The following is an 18,962-nucleotide window of genomic DNA, read 5'->3' as shown; positions in this document are numbered from 1 at the left end:
CAAAATGGATCAACTAACTAAATGTAAGAGCAAAACTTGAACACTCTTAGATGAAAATGTAGCAGTAAATCTTCATGACCTTGCACCAGGCAATGGTTTTCTTAGCTATGATACCCAAAACACAAGCAACAAAAGAAAAAAAGATGAATTTGACTTCATCAAAATTTTAAAACTTCGTGTTTCAAAAGATACTATCATCAAAATACCAATGGCATGTTTCACAGAACTAGAACAAATAATTTTAAAATTTGTGTGGAAACACAAAAGACCCCAAATAGTCAAAAAAATCTTGAGAAAGAAGAACAGAGCTGGAGGAATTATGCTCCCTGACTTCAGACTATATTACAAAGCTACAGTAATCGAAAGAGTATGGTACTAGCACAAAAAGAGACAATCAATGTAACAGAATAGAGAGCTCAGAAATAAACCCACACACTTATGGTCAATTAATCAATGACAAAGGTGGCAAGAATTTACAATGGAGAAAAGACAGTCTCTTCAATAAGTGGTGCTGGGAAAACTGGACAGCTACTTGTAAAAGAATGAAATCAGCACATTCTCTAACACCATACACAAAAATTAACACAAAATGGATTAAAGGTTGGATACTATAACACTCCTAGAGGAAAACATAGGCAGAACACTCTTGGACATAAATCACAGCAATATTTTTTTGGATCCATCTCCTAAAGCAAAGGAAATAAAAACAAAAATAAACAAATGGGACCTAATCAAACTTAAAAGCTTTTGTACAGCAAAGGAAACCATTGACAAAATGAAAAGACAACCTACTGAATGGGAGAAAATCTTTGCGAATGATATGACCAATAAGGAGTTAATATCCAACATATATAAATAGCTCATACAACTCAACATCGAAAAAAACAGACAACCAAATTAAAAAATAGGCAGAAGACCTGAATAGACATTTTTCCAAAGAGGAAATGCAGATGGCCAACAGGCACATGAAAAGATGCTCAACATCACACTAATCATCAGGGAAATGCAAATCAAAACCACAATAAGATATCACCTCACACCTATCAGAATGGCTATCACGAAAAAGAACACAGATAACAAATGTTGGGGAGGATGTGGAGAAAAGGGAACCTTCCTACACTGTTGGTGGGAATATAAATTGGTGCAGGGCTTCCCTGATGGTGCAGTGGTTAAGAATCCACCTGCCAATGCAGGGGACACGTGTTCGAGCCCTGGTCTGGGAAGATCCCACATGCCGCGGAGCAACTAAGCCCGTGTGCCACAACTACTGAGCCTGCGTGCCACAACTACTGAAGTCCACGTGCCCTAGAGCCCATGCTCCGCAACAAGAGAAGCCACCGCAATGAGAAACCCTCGCACTGTAATGAAGAGTAGCCCCCGCTTACCACAAGTAAAGCCCGTGTGCAGCAACAAAGACCCAATGCAGCCAATAAATACATTTTAAATAAATAAATAAATAAATAAATAAATAAATTGGTATGGAGGTTTCTCAAAAATAGAACTACCATGTGACCCAGCAATTCCACTCCTGGGTATATAACCAAAAAAAGCAAAAACACAAATTCGAAAAGATACATGCACCCCAATGTTCACAGCAGCATTGTTTACAATTGCCAAGGTATGGAAGCAAACTAAGTGTCCATCAACAGATAAATGGATAAAGAATATGTGATATATTATACACACACACACACACACACACATACACACACACACAATGGAATACCACTGAGCCATAAAAAAGAAGAAAATTTTGCCATTTGCAGCAACATGGATGGACTTGGCATTATGCTAAGTGAAATAAGTCAGACAGAGAAAGGCAAATACTGTATGATATCACTTATATGTGGAATCTAAAAAATACAACAAACTAGTGAATAAAACCAAAAAAAAGCAGACTCACAGATATAGAGAACAAGCTAGTGGTTACCTGTGGGGAGAGGGAAGGTGGGAGGGGTAATATAGGGATGGGGGAAAAAAGGGGTTATTATGGGATTATATGAAATCATGTGTGTGAAACTTTTGAAAATTGTAAAGCACCATAGAATTTAAAGGATTTTTCATTCAATAAAAAATAATTTTTAAAAATTAAATTAAATTTAAAAAAAAAGAAAAAGGGGAAATATTGGAAAAAAAGAGAGAGAGAAACTATCAAAGTCTGAGAGGTGCTTCAGAGATACCTTTGTCTCCCAGGTGTTTCAGCAGACTTCCCTGACCAGTTGCTAGCTGTGTGATCCCCTAGAGACCCTAGGACACTGCGGCCATATGAGAACAGAAAGATGGAGGTCACTTGCAGAGGCCAACTGGCCACCCAGAGGGTCAGAAGGCAACAGCTCTTTCATGTGGTCACTGTGCCCCACAGCCAACACTCAAATTGTCAGTGTTCTGCTGCATCTCCAGCTTCATTTTTCTACATTTCCAAATTGACCATTTCAAGCTGCCACTCTTTTTTATATAAATAATAGTGTGTTCTTGGCAATAATCAAGCCCTGCTCTTCTTGCTTTTCATACATTAACAGTTTTATAGAGTCAACAAAAAAGTATTCAGCATGCCCTATACTAGGCACTGTCTGAGAGATACTCTATCTAAAGTGACAAGATACGGAAACAATCTAAATACCCATCAGTGGGTGAGTGGATAAAAAAAGATGTGGCATATACGCACAATGGACTGTTATTCAGCCATGAGAAAGAAGGATATTCTGCCATTTGCAACAACAGGGATGGACCTGGAGCACATTATGCTAAGTGAGGTAAGTCAGACAGAGAAAGAAAAATACAGTATGGTCTCACTTATATGTGGAATCTAAAAAAGTCAAACATAAAAAAACAGAGAGTCAAATGGTGGTTACCAAGGGGTGGGGGTAGGGTATGAAAAGTGACGTTGTTTAAGGGTACCAACTTGCAACGAGTAGCAAATATGCCGTAGTGCTCTAATGCCCGCTGTAGTGAACACAGAGAACAATATTGTACTATACTTAGGTGATGTGAGCTACAACGGCAGTCATATTACAATACATAAATCTATCAAAGTAACACATCATACACCTTAAATTTACACCATTTTGTATGTCAAATATATTCAATTTTAAAATAATTAATTTTTTTAAGTTTGCAAATATTTATGTTGATGTCTGTCTCCCTAGCTACTTGGGAGCTTGAGACTGGATGGTCAGTGTTCTTGGCTGCTTGGGTACACCCCAGCTTTGCTTTCAGTCTCATTCCTTATGTGCTGATTTTATTAGGCTTCCCTCAGGGTTCTAGGAGTGCCTCGGTATGGCTGCTATACACCCCTTACAGACATAATTTTGCTTTTTTTGTTTTACAGGCATAATTCTGTGTACAACACTACCTAGTAATAACAGTGTGAGCAGCTATTATGCGTGTCTTATGTGCAGTGACATATGAAGTGTGTCTTAAGTGCATTATTTCATTTGATCTTTAAAACAATCCTATGCAGTAGATATTACTAATGTCTCCATTACACAGATGAGGAAACTGGAGCAGAGAGAGGCCAAGTAACTTTTCCCAGAGTCACACAGTCAGAGCCAAGACTCTGACCCAAGTCTGTCAAACTAGAGAAGGTATGTGCTTAACCATGATGCCAGATATTGCCTCCTTACAATATTCATCTGATGCTCAGGCCAGCCTGAATTATCAAAAACAAATCAACGTATGCCTGGTGCCTTTCATGTAAGAAACGAAAATTATGTTATACTTTTTTAGAAAGATTTGTATCCAAAGTGGCTAAAAATTAATGGAGTAAGCATTAGTTATCAGAAAAATCCACTTATGTGAAATGACTCATTCTCCAACAATGCCAGACCCAGGAGGTGTTCCTTTTTATCTTTTTTTAAAATTTAGTTATTTATTTATTTTTGACTGTGTTGGGTCTTCGTTGCTACGCACGGGCTTTCTCTAGTTGCAGAGAGTGGGGGCTACTCTTCATTGCAGTGCACAGACTTCTCATTGCAGTGGCTTCTCTTGTTGCAGAGCATGGGCTCTAGGCGCACGGGCTTCAGTAGTTGTGGCTCATGGGCTCAGCAGTTGTGGCTCGCAGGCTCTAGAGTGCAGACTCAGTAGTTGTGGCGCACGGGCTTAGTTTCTCCACAGCATGTGGGATCTTCCTGGACCAGGGCTCGAACCCATGTCCCCTGCATTGGCAAGCAGATTCTTAACCACTGCGCCAACTGGGAAGTCCCCCAGGAGGTGTTTCTGTATCATCTAGTATTCTTAGAACCACAAAGAAGCTCGGTATACCTTCTGGCAGCTTCAGAGTGCATAAATCACTGGCAACCTCACCATTTTTTTATTTATCAAATAAAAAAGAAAATACCATGATCTTCTCATAGCAGACATGATTCCATAAGGCATATAGAGTAGGTTACACCTACCTCAAAAGCCATACACACTCATGTGCCCATGCACACACACACACACAGAGTGCTAAAATTTGGCAATAGGGAAACCTGGAATAAAATATTCAGAGACAAGCATAGCTTGATGCTATGGCTAGCTTTAGGAAAAATTCTGAAGGAAGCAAAGTTAATCTGGGGCAAAGGTACTTGTACTACTACTACTAATCGCTAACACTTGAAGAAGACTTACTATGTAACACGCACTCTTCCGGGACACAAATTCATTGAAATCTCACACCAACCCTATGAGACAGGAGCTGCTATTCTTCCCATTTTACAGGTGGGGAGACTGAGGCAGAGAGGCATAGTAAAGTAACATGCCCAACGTCATAAACCTACTAGTGGAAGAAAACTGAGATTTTTTTTTTTTTTTTTTTTGCAGTATGCGGGCCTCTCACTGTTGTGGCCTCTCCCGTTGCAGAGCACAGGCTCCGGACGCACAGGCTCAGCGGCCATGGCTTACGGGCCTAGCCGCTCCACGGCATGTGGGGTCTTCCCGGACCGGGGCACGAACCCGTGTCCCCTGCATCGGCAGGCAGACTCTCAACCACTGCGCCACCAGGGAAGCCCGAAAACTGAGATTTGAACCTGAGCAGTCTAATGTCCGAATCCAGGCTCAAACCACTACTAATACTTCTCCACAAGTAATACTACTAATGCACATCTACACTTATGTCCTTGATCCTGAGCTGAGCACTCTACGTACATTACTTCATAGATCTTTGGAGGTTGGAGGTCTTAGCTCTAAATTATTATGCAGTATCTCATTTGATCCTTACCACAACCCCAAAAGGTAGCTATTATTGTGTCTATTTTACAGATAGAAACACTGAGGCACAGAGACATTAAATTATTTGACACACAGGCGAAAGTATCACCTCCTTTTCAGCAACACCCCCTATACTTACTGTAAGGAGCCACATAACATAAAAGAATGCAACGTAATTTAATTTACAGTTTCTACCTCAGGGCCAGGTTCTTTCAAGGCCTCTGTTCTAAAGTGTTAGTGGGAAAAAATGACAATAAGCTTTCCACTCTTCCCAACTCAGGGGGATTACAGTAACCCTCTGCAGCAGCCAGTGGCCTGCTTTGGGCTCCACTTAAGTAGGGACTCACACCATACAAGCTCTGGCACTGGAAGCCTGCTTTCAGGGCTTGGGTGCTGTTTTTTAAAGGTACCATATTTTTGTTTTGTTTTTTGTTTTGTTTTTAATTGAAGTATAGTTGCTTTACAATGTTGTGTTAATCTCTGCTGTACAGCAAAGTGATTCAGTTATACATATACATACATTATTTTTTATATTCTTTTCCATTATGGTTTATCACAGGATATGGAATATCGTTCTATGTGCTATACAGTAGGATAAAAGGTACCATATTTTGCTCTTTTTTTCTTTTTCTTTTCTTTTTTTTTTTTTTTGGTGGCATGCAGGTTCCCTGACCAAGGATCAAACTCTTTCTCCCTGCAGGGGAAACGCAGAGTCTCAACAACTGGACCACCAGGGAAGTCCAGAAGGTACTTATTTCGAATTTTTATTTTGTTTTGTTTTGGAATTGGTTTCTGGAAAAGACAAACTAGCAAGCCACGACTGGGGACCACCGATCTTAACCATGGTTTCCATAAAATGCTTCCTCTGTTTCACAGTGAAAATAAACCAAGTACTTTTACTACAACACCATCTTCATTAGCAGAGTGAAAAACGATAACCACGAGGAAGGCAACCTGGGTGGGCTTACCTCCACTTGAAGGGCTGCACATCCTTTCAGGAAGTCACTGATGTTGTTGGTGCAGTCAGCTTCAGTTTGGGGCTCCAGACAGTACTAGGGAAACAGAGTCAAATGTCACTTGGAGACTGTCATCACATGCGGGTCACATCATTGCATCATTCACTGATAAGTAGATAAGGTAGGCTTTTTAAGGCAGGGCCAACGTTGCTGTCAATCCAGGAAGAGAAATTAACCACTGAAGGAAGTGATGCAAAAATCTAAACGGTCGGTCTTGTTTCAAGTGTCACCAAACCCTTAGTCCCAAGCCGTCTCTACTTACAAACTTTTTCTCATGCTTTCTGCCAAAGCGTAGTAATAGCAAATTAGAGAAACCCTGAAAGTTGAGAAATTATAAGCAAAAGAACTGTACTCAGCATCATATTCCCTACTGACCTTAAGAAAATAATAGTAGGGCTCCACCTATAAACTTACTTAAAGCGCCCACTTTTCTTTTTGTTTTTTTTTATTTGGCTGTGTCAGGTCTTAGCTGCGGCATGAGGAATCTTTAGTTACGGCACGTGGGATCTAGTTCCCTGACCAGGGATTGAACCCAGGCCCCCTGCATTGGGAGCGTGGAGTCTTAACCTCTGGACCACCAGGGAAATCCCAGTGCCCACTTTTTTAATCACATCCTCATGACCATGGGTTTCCAACATTCACAATTTTGGATTTTTAAAAGAGAGTAAGGTTAGTTTCACTTTGAACACACGTTGCATCTGAAACATATATTTGGTGTCTCTTGTTTTAACAGAATGTGTTGTAACATTTTGGATTATTTCTCTTGGTTGCTAAATAGCCTTTCTTTCTTTCAATGGGTATTTTATTTCTTTGTGAAGAAAATCTACACTGAATTTAGTCATACCGTCAATAAACACCATCTGTATCTCTTATAAATCATCCCATTTTTCCTCAGACTCACATGTACCCCAAGTTCAAAACATGTCCTCAGTACACAGGGAGGTATAACATGCATCTCTATTACAGAGCAAGCTCGTGACATGGGTTTTCTCCTTGTCCCTCACACCAGTGGTGTAACAGGTTTTTACTGTACTAATCTTCGGTGGCCAATTACTAAAGGATAACATTTCATTTTCCGACTTTTTCCAACTACAAAAACAGAAAGAAAGTCGAAGTCTTAGAAAGAGATTAAAGTAGGAGCGTCCCATGACCCAGGCAATCGAAAATCTCCAGAGTGACATTATTGCTGCTCTCTTGTGGTAAGCAAACCCAAAGATACTGCAAATTTCCCTTACCTTTTCTATAGAGCCAGGCCTAAGTCTGTTGATCAGTTTGCATAGCACTACCCCATTTTTCAGCGAGGACTTCAAGAACTCCTCTGGATCACAGATGGTCTTTTTGGGGGAATCTAATACTCCCAAAGATATAAGCCATGTCACGATGCGTTCTTCTGGATTCATTACTGAGGACTGTACACTCCGAACAGCTCTCTGGGGCAGCTGCAAGGACTAAGCCACATCCGCGATTGCATCTGCTGTTGTCTTCCTTTTTATGAGTTCTCTTCTCGTGCTTGCAGCGCAAAGCTCTAAAAGAACTTTTCTTAGGCAACAGTGGAAGCCACTCCAATTATGGGATTTGAAAACCACAGAGCTCACACTCAGAGATGTGGAAATAGAATGAATGGGGGGGAAAAAAGTCCTGGATAACACTGGGTTTCTTTTTCAAAATCTGCAAAACAAATTCATTGGGATTAAAAAAGAAGAAGAAGAAATACATACACACACACACACACACACACACACACACACACACAAACCAATGGGTGCAAGAAGCTGTAAAGGAAGGAAGTGAGGAGGATGCTGGGGAGGGAGGAGAGAGAAGGAAGTGAGTGCTCTGGGAAAACAGAGGTGAGCCAGCACTTCAGGGGACCTTAGAAATGAGATACTCATGGGCCAGTCTGGGAAGAAGCTGTCAATATATAGTCTAGCCCCAGTGAAAATCTGGTTTCTGTCAAGAGGAAGATGCCAACTGCCTCTTAGGTCAGACAGATCTGAGCCTCGTGGGGAGCTGTGCTGGCACAACAGGGCTCAAAGAAGGTAGGCTGGGAAATTCTTCCAAGAAATGGCCACATGTCCTCATACTGTCTCACCGAGATGATATGTCACAATCATGCCTTGCAAAACATGTTGAGTTGCACAGTGACAACATGCCAAGCAGAGGAAGATTGTTCCTGCTGTCAGCCATCACTGTGTATAAGCACAAGCTAGAAGAATGGCATTTTACTTTGCAGCCAAAAAGCTATGTTGAGGGAAATAGACTAAGGATAACATCTGACATCCTGTTTACTTGCATTCTTGAGTGATTCTTTTTCTGGACCTGGTTCCACTACACAATCCAGCTGCAGTACCCTTAGCAAAGGCTCAGACACAGTCACATCAACGGATAAAAAGCACTTGAAAACAGAGCTTTTGAGAACAAAAGAACACTTGTCCTCTGTCTACACTACAGTCTGGAAAGTTGATGTTTCCCTAACAAGAAACACTGCCTTAAAAATACTGCTCTGGGAAAAAAACTGGTCTATAACAAGAGATCTGAACTATTCTTAAACATCTTCATAACCAGTTAAAATAGTCATATTATTGGGAAATGTATGATAAGGCCAACAGTATAGCCTCATCTGGGCAAATGCATGGTACTCAGCATCACCACCCTCTCCAGCTTAGATAATCCTGCTGCCTGTTTTCAAGGCTTCCCCTTCTTACCCTGTAGTAACACTTACCAGACTTTACTATTATCACTGTTGATCTGTCTCCTCCACCAGAATGTACCCTCCCCTAGAGGAGAGGTCTTGTCTGCCTTAATGAACACTGTCTCCAGCACAGTGCCTGGTACACAGTAGATGTTTTAATGGCTTAAAACAAACATGTTTTCCTTGCTAATGATTTTTATACTTTTACTGAGATGTAATTGACATAATGAATTGCACATATTTAAGATGTATGATTTAATGAATTTTGACATATGTATACATCCCGTGATACAATCACACACACACACACAATTCAGATAAATCTTTCCATCATCCCCAAAAGTGTTCTTGTGCCCTTTCAACCCCATCTTCCCTCCCTTCCCCCAAAATCCCAGACAACGAACAATCCCCTTTCAATCCCTATAGATTAGTTTGCATTTTCTAGAACCTTATATAAATGGATGCATACAGTATGGAACTTTCTTTTGTCTGGCTTCTTGCACTTAACATCATCACTTTGAGATTCATTCATGTTGTGTCTATCAATAGTTCTACAAGAAAGATTTGACCTCCAAATATTTGGTTTGATGTAATTATATTTATGAACAAAATAGGTATAGTCAATCAGAAGTTATAATTGACTTTTGACCCATGACCAAATCTATGTAATGGAAATAAAACCAAAATCCATGTGTTGATCAATAAAATTCTTAAATCTGACCTGCTTAAACATATTTTGATATGTCATTTGGCCAGTTTTCATGACTGCTCATCAAAACTGTACTCTATAGACAAACAAATCTGGCAGTATTATTGAGGTATCACTTACATTTTTTGGTGAAGAACAAAACCTGAGTAATTTCAGGAACCCAGTCCAGTCTAAAATAGCCTTGAGTCCACTGGGGTCATCAGGGTGAAAATATGCCTCATTTTAGACACTGGCTATAGCAAATTACTGTAAATAATAATCAGAAAGGCAACTCCACCTCCTCAAGGCAGAAGAAACAGTTCTACTAGTATAAAGATTGGAAGTTAGGGTTGGTATGGTCAAATGTCAAGAAAGCAAGGCATTCCAGGACGGTAGCAAGCATACAGGTGAAATGACTAAACATGGAACACAGGGAAATGGAAAGGAGTTGATGAACTGGGGGAACAGAGTGGGGGGTTGAAAGACTGGAGATCACAGTGGCACAAAGCACAGGCTTTACACAATAAAGTAAAATAAAATAAAACAAAATAAAATAAAATACTATGCAAAAGTTACCTTGTCAAGGTTGGAATAAGAGAATGGCAGAAGTAAAGGTGGAATAAATGTATCCTGGACTTGCATGAAATTGCATCCGTGGCTCATTTAATTCAATAAGAAGCCTAAGTGTTCTCTTCCATTGTATGAATATTAGAGTCTATCCATTCTGATGAGCAGCATTACCTGCTCTCCTCCTGCTATACAGAAATCTATCACGCGTTTTACCTAAGCACACAACATAATACCAAATATGAAATCAATTTCATAGTAACCTTAAAAGGCAGACATTGAACTTTCTGAAAAGATGTTTTAAGTCCAAGTTTTATGAACTGGACTGTAATTTTGAATTTCTATAATCTTGGTATTGTATTCCAGTAATATTGCCCAGATTGGTTAAAAGGTGACCAGTATGGGGATTTCCCTGGTGGCCCAGTGGTTAACAATCCGCCTGCCAATGCAGGGGACATGGGTTCGATCCCTGGTCCGGGAAGATCCCACATGCCACGGAGCAACTCATCACGTGAGCCACAACTACTGAGCCCACACACCACAACTACGGAAGCCCACGCGCCTAGAGCCCGTGTTCTGTAACAAGAGAAGCCACCGCAATGAGAAGCCCATGCACCACAACGAAGAGTAGCCTGCGCTCCCCGCAACTAGAGAAAGCCCACGTGCAGCAACGAAGACCCAACGCAGCAAAAATTTAAAAAAAAAAAAAAGGTGACCAGTATGTGCTCTATTTTGCAAACTGTATTTTTTGCAAATTTTTTCAGGTTAAAATTATACATAGCTATCACCCAAAATAAAGTGGAACATAAATTATGAGCATACTTTTAAAAAGAGCAAAGGTCTGTGGTTCTACTTCAGATCCTTAGTACCACACACCCTGGTCCACTGAACCTGCCTCCTCATTGGCTTTCCCACCGCCATCCTCTCATCCTAATGAACTCTCTGGCAGAGCACAGTTTGGTTGATTTTCCAAAGCTCCTGTTTAATAGTGTAATATTCCTGCTCAAAAACTCTCTAAGCCTCTCCACCACCTAAAACCATGATTTACAAACGACAACATACAAAAATAATCACCTCTTGTGAGGGAGGGAGGAGAAAGGCATGACAGTGGAACCTGAGCCAAAATCGCTAATATTATATTAAAAATAAAAAGTCCTACAGGAAATAAGGCAAATGTTAACATTTGTTAAAAGTGATTTCTGGGTACACTGGAACCTATTATATTACTTTCTTTACTTTTCTGTGTTTGGAATATTCATAATTGATTTTTTAAAATTTTAAATCTCCTGGGGCACTTGTTAAAAAGATTTGGGGGCTCAGTTCTCTAATACCCTAGTTCAGAAGATACACAATGAGAGAAAGGAATCTATATTATTAAAGTATCCCCTTGATTCTGAGGCAGGTGGACCAAGGTCACACTTGGAGGAACAAGTTGGTTTATAACCTTACACTCCACCAAAATTTCTGCCAACACCTGGGTCATTTCAATATTCACAAGAACAACAGTACAACATCAGGACCACTCAGTTTCTTGACCTCCTGTACCTGTAATTGATATAGTACCTCTCAGCCCCTCTCTATGCTGTGAAAGTGGATCTGGGGCCTTTCCATATATTTTCCCTTGCCAGCTGGTGTGATATGAAGTTTTATCAGTAGATGGTGGTGGAAAGACCTGGCAGGAAGAAGGGGTTTTAATTGCTGTGTCCTGTGTGCTCCCCCCACGGGCTCCTGCCGAGACCACCCCCTTTGCTAGTGCTTGCCTTCTGTGCACTGGCTTCCTCAATGCACAGTGGGGAGCAGCTTCCCCTGGCACCACCCTTGGGTGGTTCTGTAGCAAAGTGTCTCTGGTGAGACACCTCCCCTGTGAATGGGAAACATCCTAGAGAGGCACATTTTCAGCAAGTTCCAGAGGGTGGATGTCCAGCAAGTTCCACTGACTCAGCACCACAGGCGACTCCTCTAACAAGGCCTGGATAGCAGTTGTACACGGAAAGAGGGGTTATCACCACTCTATGGGTAGTGACTATTATATATTGTTTTTATATTGTCTGCTATTGTATATTATATCTGGTATTCCTAGAGTTCCCTTTACTTCTTACTAGCCAATCTCTTATTATCCAATCCCCTATTATCGTTAATAATTCTTGATGTTAAACTTTTCCTCTTAAAATTCCCCTGTGGTTGCTCTGTCCTGATTGGACCCAGACTAACATGCATCATCATCTTCGGTGAACACACCTCCACTTTAGCCAACCACTTGCAAGGTCACACCCTGTACTTTGTCATCGCATAAACTTCTCTGCCTCCTGAATCATGAATTCAAACACTACATTTTCTAACCACAAGCTATTGTCTTTCCAGCTACTGTCTTGTTTATTCAGTTACTCCCACTACGATTAATCCTTAGCGTCATAGGGATCCTCAAAGCATGGTTTTCCAAGATGATTATACAAATTTGCATTCCCACAAAGCAGGGTATGATTTCCCATTGCTCCATATCATAGCTAACACTCCATATTATAGACTTTTACATTTTTTTTTATTTTCGTGGATGTGAAATTTACTTTTGTATGATTGCTAATAAGGTTGAGCATTTTTTCTTTTTTCTTTTCGTTTTTTTTTTTTTGGCAGCTCCACACAGCTTGTGGGATCTTAGTTCCCCGACCAGAAGCACAGAGCCCTAACCACTGGATCGGCACGGAATTCCCGAGCATTTTTTCATATGTTGATTGGCCACACATATTTCCTCTTCTGTGAAATCTTTGCTCATTTCTCTTGCTTTTAGACTAGGTTTCTATTGCTTTTAGACTAACTTTTTACTAGGTTGTCTTTTTGTTATTGATTCATAAAATTTGTCATACCAGGAATCCCCTGGCCGCCCAGTGGTTGGGACTCCATGCTTTCACTGTGGAGGTGTGTGTGTGTGAGGGGTCCGTGTTTGTTCCCCAGTAGGGGACCTAAGATCCCACAAGCCACAGGGTGCAGTCAAAGAAAAAAGTTTGTCATACCCTATGGATACTAAACCAATGTCAGTTATTTGTGTTTGCAAATATCTTCTTGTACTCCTGTCTTTCATTCTATAGTGTATTTTAGGAAACAGAGGTTCTTGATTTTTTTTAATAAGATACTTTAGCTCACCCTCATGTAAAACAAATGCAGAATTTGGCAGTCCAAGGCTAGCATGCAGATTCCTAGGCATCAGAGACCCAGGGTTCTACTCTCTAGTTACTTCACCATTTTTAGCTTCCCACCTCATAGTTCAAAATGACTCTTTGCATGAACTTGGATTAGGCAATGGTTTCTTAGATATCACACCAAGGCCATAAGCAACAAAAGAAAATAATAGATAAATTGGTCTTTATCAACAATAGAAATTTTTGTGCTTCAAAGGACACCATCAAGAAAGTGAAAAGACAACTCACATAATTGGAGAAAATATTTGCAAACCATATATCTGACTAGGGACTTATATCCAGAATATATAAAGAACTCATAACTCAGTAACAAAAAGACAACTAAAAATGGGTAAATTATCTGAATAGACATTTCACAGAAGAAAATATACAAATAGCTAATAAGCACGAGAAAGGATGCTCAACATCATTAGCCTCCATGGAAATGCAAATCGAAACCACAGTGAGGGCTTCCCTGGTGGCGCAGTGGTTGAGAGTCCGCCTGCCGATGCAGGGGACACGGGTTCGTGCCCCTGTCCAGGAAGATCCCACATGCCGCAGAGCGGCTGGGCTCGTGAGCCATGGCCGCTGAGCCTGTGCGACCGGAGCCTGTGCTCTGCAGTGGGAGAGGCCACAACGGTGAGAGGCCCGCGTACCGCAAAAAAAAAAAAAAAAAAAAAAAAAAAGACAGACAATAACAAGTGTTGGTGAGGATGTGGAGAAATTGGAGCCCTCATACACTGCTGGTGGGAATGTCAAATGGTGAAGGTGCTGTGGAAAACAGTTTTGCAGCGACTCAGAATGTTATCATAGTTATCATATGGGCCAGCAATTTCACTCCAAGAGAAATGAAAACATGTCCACATAAGAACATGTACACAAAGATACATAGCAGCATTATTCATAATAGCCAAAAAGTAAAAACAACTCAAATATCCAATTGAATATTATTCAGTCTATAAAAAGGAATGAAGTACTGACACATGTTACAACATGGATGAATGTTGAAAACATATGCTAAGTTAAAGAAGCCAGTCACAAAATATCATATATTGTATGATCTCACTTATATGAAATGTTCAGAATAGGCAAATCCACAGAGATAGAAAGTAGAACTGCAGTTGCCTAGGACCAGGGTGAGAGTTGAGGGGAAATAGGGATTGACTGCCAATGGATATGAGGGGGATTTGGTGAGGGGGTGAGTGAAGAAAATATTCTAAAATTGATTTGGTGATGGTTGCACAACTCTGTAATTATACTAAAAGCAATTGAATTGTACACTTTAAATAGGTAAATTATACACTATCTTAATTATGTCTCAACAAAACTGTTATTTTTCAAAAGGCCATTGTGGGACTTTCCTGGCCGTCCAGTGGTTAGGACTCTGCACTCTCACTGCTGAGGGCCCAGGTCAGTCCCTGGTCAGGGAAGTAACATCTCACAAGCCTCGAGCTGTGACCAAAAATAAATAATAAATAAATAAATAAAATAAAAAGGCAGTTGTGATGAGCAAAAAAAATGACTGTTTGGGCTCTAGCCATCATGTCTGCATTCCATCCAGGAAGTCAGGATGGGGGACTAAAAATGAAACTCCTCCCTCCCCACACACTGTTTATTAGGCAAAATTTATAACATACTGAAAGACTGAAGGAATATGATGATCTCCTTTGTCCCCATCATCTAGATTTAATCACTGGTAACATTCTGCCATATTTCACTTGCCTATATAGGTGCAGTGGCTATATTTTTTAAAATAAACTATTAAATAAGTTGCAGACATCCTATCACTTCACCCTAAATACTTCAGCATGCCTCTCCTCAAATTAAGGACATTTTCAACATAACCAAAGATTTATTATCACAATTAAGAAAATTAACAATAATTCACTAATGCCATCCAATTTTCAGTTCATATTAGGACTTCCCCAGGACTCCCTTGGTGGTCCAGTGGTTAAGACATCACCTTCCAATGCAGGGGGTGCAGATTCGATCCCTGGTCGGGGAGCTAAGATCCCACATGCCTCACGGCCAAAAACCAAAGCATAGAAACAGAAGCAATATTGTAATAAATTCAATAAAGACTTTAAAAAAGAAGACTTTCCCATTTATCCCTAAAAATGTCTTTCAGAGTTTTTTTTTTAAAAACAGCATCCAATCAAGTTGCCCCTACTCATGTCATAGAACTGAATTTGCTTCTAGGCAAAAATCTGAGTGACCATAGGGTTCGTCGCCATTTGTTTCCCTTCTCTTGGGATCAAAGTCCTGTGCTGCCTGTTGTCTCAATTTCTGGAAAGAGTTGTTTCATATATTCTGACTAGTTTTCTAGTTGTTTATATTGAGAGGATTATAAAGGAGGCTTCTAGTCCCTTCCACCATGTGAAGACAGTGTGAAGGCGGCAGCTATGAACCAGGAAGAGGGTCTTCACCCAACCATGCTGGCAACTTGATCTTGGACTTTCCAGCCTCCAGAACTGTGAGAAATAAATTTCTGTTGTTCTTAAACTACCCAATTCATGGCATTTTGTTATAAGAGCCTGAACACCATTCCCTGGCTTTTGGCCCCCTTCTCTGTCTTGAAAGCTAGCAACAACTGGTTGTCTTTACATCACCTCTCTGACCCACTTGTCTGCCTCCCTCTTCCATTGTTTAAGAACCATGTGATTAGATTGGGCTCACCTGGATAATCCAGGCTAACCTCCCCATCTCAGTGTTCATACCCTTAATCACATCTGCAAAGTATCTTTTTCCATGTAAGGTAACATTCACAAATTTCAGGGATTAGCACATAGGCATCTTGGTGAGGAGGGCATAATTTTGCCTAAGTTGGAGAAATAGGATTAAAAACAAAATCTCTCCAAACTCAGAAATACCTTCCACAATGGTAGTAGAGAAAAAAAACCATTTTCGTTACTGAATAAGCATTAAACCAGAGTGTGGTGTGGATCACAGGTAATCTATTAAGAGATCGCAAAGACTGAAAGCAATCTCACCATTTTGTATGGCCAGGCAGATACAACCTATTACATACATGTTTTTATTTTTTGGCTGTGCCACGAGGCTTGCAGGATCTTAGTTCCCCAACCAGGGATTGAACCCAGGCCCTCAGCAGTGAAAGCAAGGAGTCCTAACCACTGGACAACCAGGGAATTCCCAGGAAATAATCTTTGAATATATCATACCCATAGTGAAGAGTTAAATCAGATTTTTTTTTTTTTTTTTTTTTTTTTTTGCTGCATTGGGTCTTTGTTGCTGCACGCAGACTTTCTCTAGTTGCGGCAAGCAGGGGGCTACTCTTCGTTGCGGTGTGCGGGCTTTCATTGTGGTGGCTACTCTTGCTGCAGAGCATGGGCTCTAGGCACATGGGCTTCGGTAGTTGTGGCATGTGGGCTCAGTAGCTGCAGCTCGTGGACTTAGTTGCTCCATAGCATGTGGGATCTTCCCGGACCAGAGCTCGAACCTCTGTCCCTTGCATTGGCAGGCAGATTCTTAACCACTGTGCCACCAGGGAAGTCCCTAAATCAGATTCTTGATTTACACAAAAAAACACACTTTTTACTCATACATTAATTTTACAAATTGTTATGATGCCTTTATTGCTTATGCTTTCAAATGATTAACTATTGACTATTACTTTGTAGTTCCTTATGAGTTCTTTCCCATTCTAAGCCTAGGGAGTAGCTTAACTCAGGATCCTGATCATTTAAATTTTTAATTAAGGGACTTCCCTGGCGGTCCGGTGGTTAAGACTACATGCTCCCAATGCAGAGGGACTGGGTTCAATCCCTGGTCAGGGAACTAGATCCCACATGCATGCCACAACTAAGAGTTCATGTGCCACAACTAAGGAGCCCGTGTGCCACAACTAGGACCTGACACAACCAAATAAATTAATTTTAAAAAATTTTTAATTAAGAGTTTTCCTTTTAGAGATTGAAGATGATGTAAAGAAATGGAAAGATCTTCCATGTTCTTGGGTTGGAAGAATTAATACTGTTAAAATGGGCATACTACCCAAAGCCATCTACAGATTTAATGCAATCCCTATCAATTTACCCATGGCATTTTTCACAGAACTAGAACAAATAATCCTAAAATTTATATGGAACCATAAAGACCCAGAATTGCCAAAGCAACCCTGAGGGAAAAGAACAAAGCAGGAGTATCAGGCAATTGCTTCATCAGAGGTTTCATCCCCTCTGCAAAAACTGGAATCCACTGTCTACAACTTTTTTGTACTAGTCTGAAAATTATCTAAGTTTTTTTAGTGACTATTAGATCTGCAAAATGGGCTGCCTCCTAGACTGTCACACTTTGTGGCCTATAGCTGACAACAGATGTCCTGTTTTACCTCAGATCAGCAATACTACAATTTGTCTAGTGAAGCCTTATGTCCTTGTGAAGCAAAGAATTGTACCAAAGCCAAAGTATCAATTAGTTTTACATTGCTCCTTGGTTTCTGAAACTAGCAGCAAACCATCTACATTTTGAAAATTATAAATCCCTCTAGTGGAACAAATTTCTCTGTTTTCCTGTAAATGACTAGGAAAAACAGAAGGGGAGTCTCAAAACCCTTGAGGAACTCTTTGCCATAAATACTGGACTCCATAAGCAAAAGCAAATAAAAACTTAGATTCATCCACTAGAGGAACAGAAAGAGAAAGGAAGGAAGGAAGGAAGGAAGGAAGGAAGGAAGGAAGGAAGGAAGGAAGGGAAGAAAGAGGGAAACGGGAGGGGGAGGGGAGGGATGTGAGCCAGGGCTTATGGTAGAAGATGCTATTACAGAACTGGACTCCCTAGTAGCAATAGAGGTGTTAAGATTCTGGAATATGTGAGGTCAGGTGGTAGCACTTAAGCATCAGAAGCAAGGTGGGTATAATTACTGTAATGGGCAGCAAGGTTAGAATCTCATCAAAGTGTACCTGACCCACACATCCCAAATGAGATGATTCACAGAACACTGTGTTCTTAGGGGCAAGACAGAAGAACAACAAGGGTATTATGTGCTTCTATCTCGCTCACTCTCTCTCTCTCTCTCTGTATATATATATATATATAAAGATATATATATATACACATATATATGTATATTTAAAAAGATTAAAAGTAAGCAGAAGTCTGAGGTTGCTATAGACTGAATGTTTGTGTCCTTGTCAAAATTCATATGTTGAGGGACTTCCCTGGTGGCACAGTGGTTAAGAATCCTCCTGCCAGGGCTTCCCTGGTGGCGCAGTGGTTGGGGGTCCGCCTGCCGATGCAGGGGACACGGGTTCATATCCCGGTCTGGGAGGATCCCACATGCCGTGGAGCGGCTGGGCCCGTGAGCCACGGCAGCTGAGCCTGCGCGTCCAGAGCCTGTGCTCCACAACGGGAGAGGCCACAACAGTGAGAGGCCTGCGTACCGCAAAAAAAAAAAAAAAGAAACCTCCTGCCAATACAGGGGACACAGGTTCAAGCCCTGGTCTGGGAAGATCCCACATGCCGCGGAGCAACTAAGCCCATGCGCCACAACTACTGAGCCTGCACTCTAGAGCCTACGAGCCACAACTACTGAGCCCACAAACCACAACTACTGATCCCACGTGCCACAACTACTGAAGCCTGCGTGCCTACAGCCTGTGCTCCGCAACAAGAGAAGCCACCGC

The 18,962-nt window shown here is 40.9% G+C and overlaps 1 protein-coding gene across 5 annotated transcripts in view; it reads right to left on the bottom strand.

The window, feature by feature from the left end:
- ARHGEF6 (Rac/Cdc42 guanine nucleotide exchange factor 6) overlaps positions 1-7,629 on the bottom strand; it is a 116,949-nt gene extending 109,320 nt beyond the window's left edge. For all 5 annotated transcript variants that reach the window (XM_081222767.1, XM_081222769.1, XM_081222768.1 and 2 more), the window contains exons 1-2: positions 7,439-7,629; positions 6,156-6,239 (exon numbers count right to left, since the gene is read on the bottom strand). In XM_081222767.1, the coding sequence (XP_081078893.1) occupies positions 6,156-6,239; positions 7,439-7,603 (249 nt within the window). In that variant the 5' untranslated portion in view covers positions 7,604-7,629. The remainder of the gene's footprint in view (positions 1-6,155; positions 6,240-7,438) is intronic.
- Positions 7,630-18,962: the final 11,333 nt, after the last annotated feature.

This window comes from Mesoplodon bidens (assembly GCF_964165515.1).
Source record: "Mesoplodon bidens genome assembly, chromosome: X".
Lineage (NCBI taxonomy): Eukaryota > Metazoa > Chordata > Mammalia > Artiodactyla > Ziphiidae > Mesoplodon > Mesoplodon bidens.
This window is presented reverse-complemented; position numbering and strand designations above follow the sequence as displayed.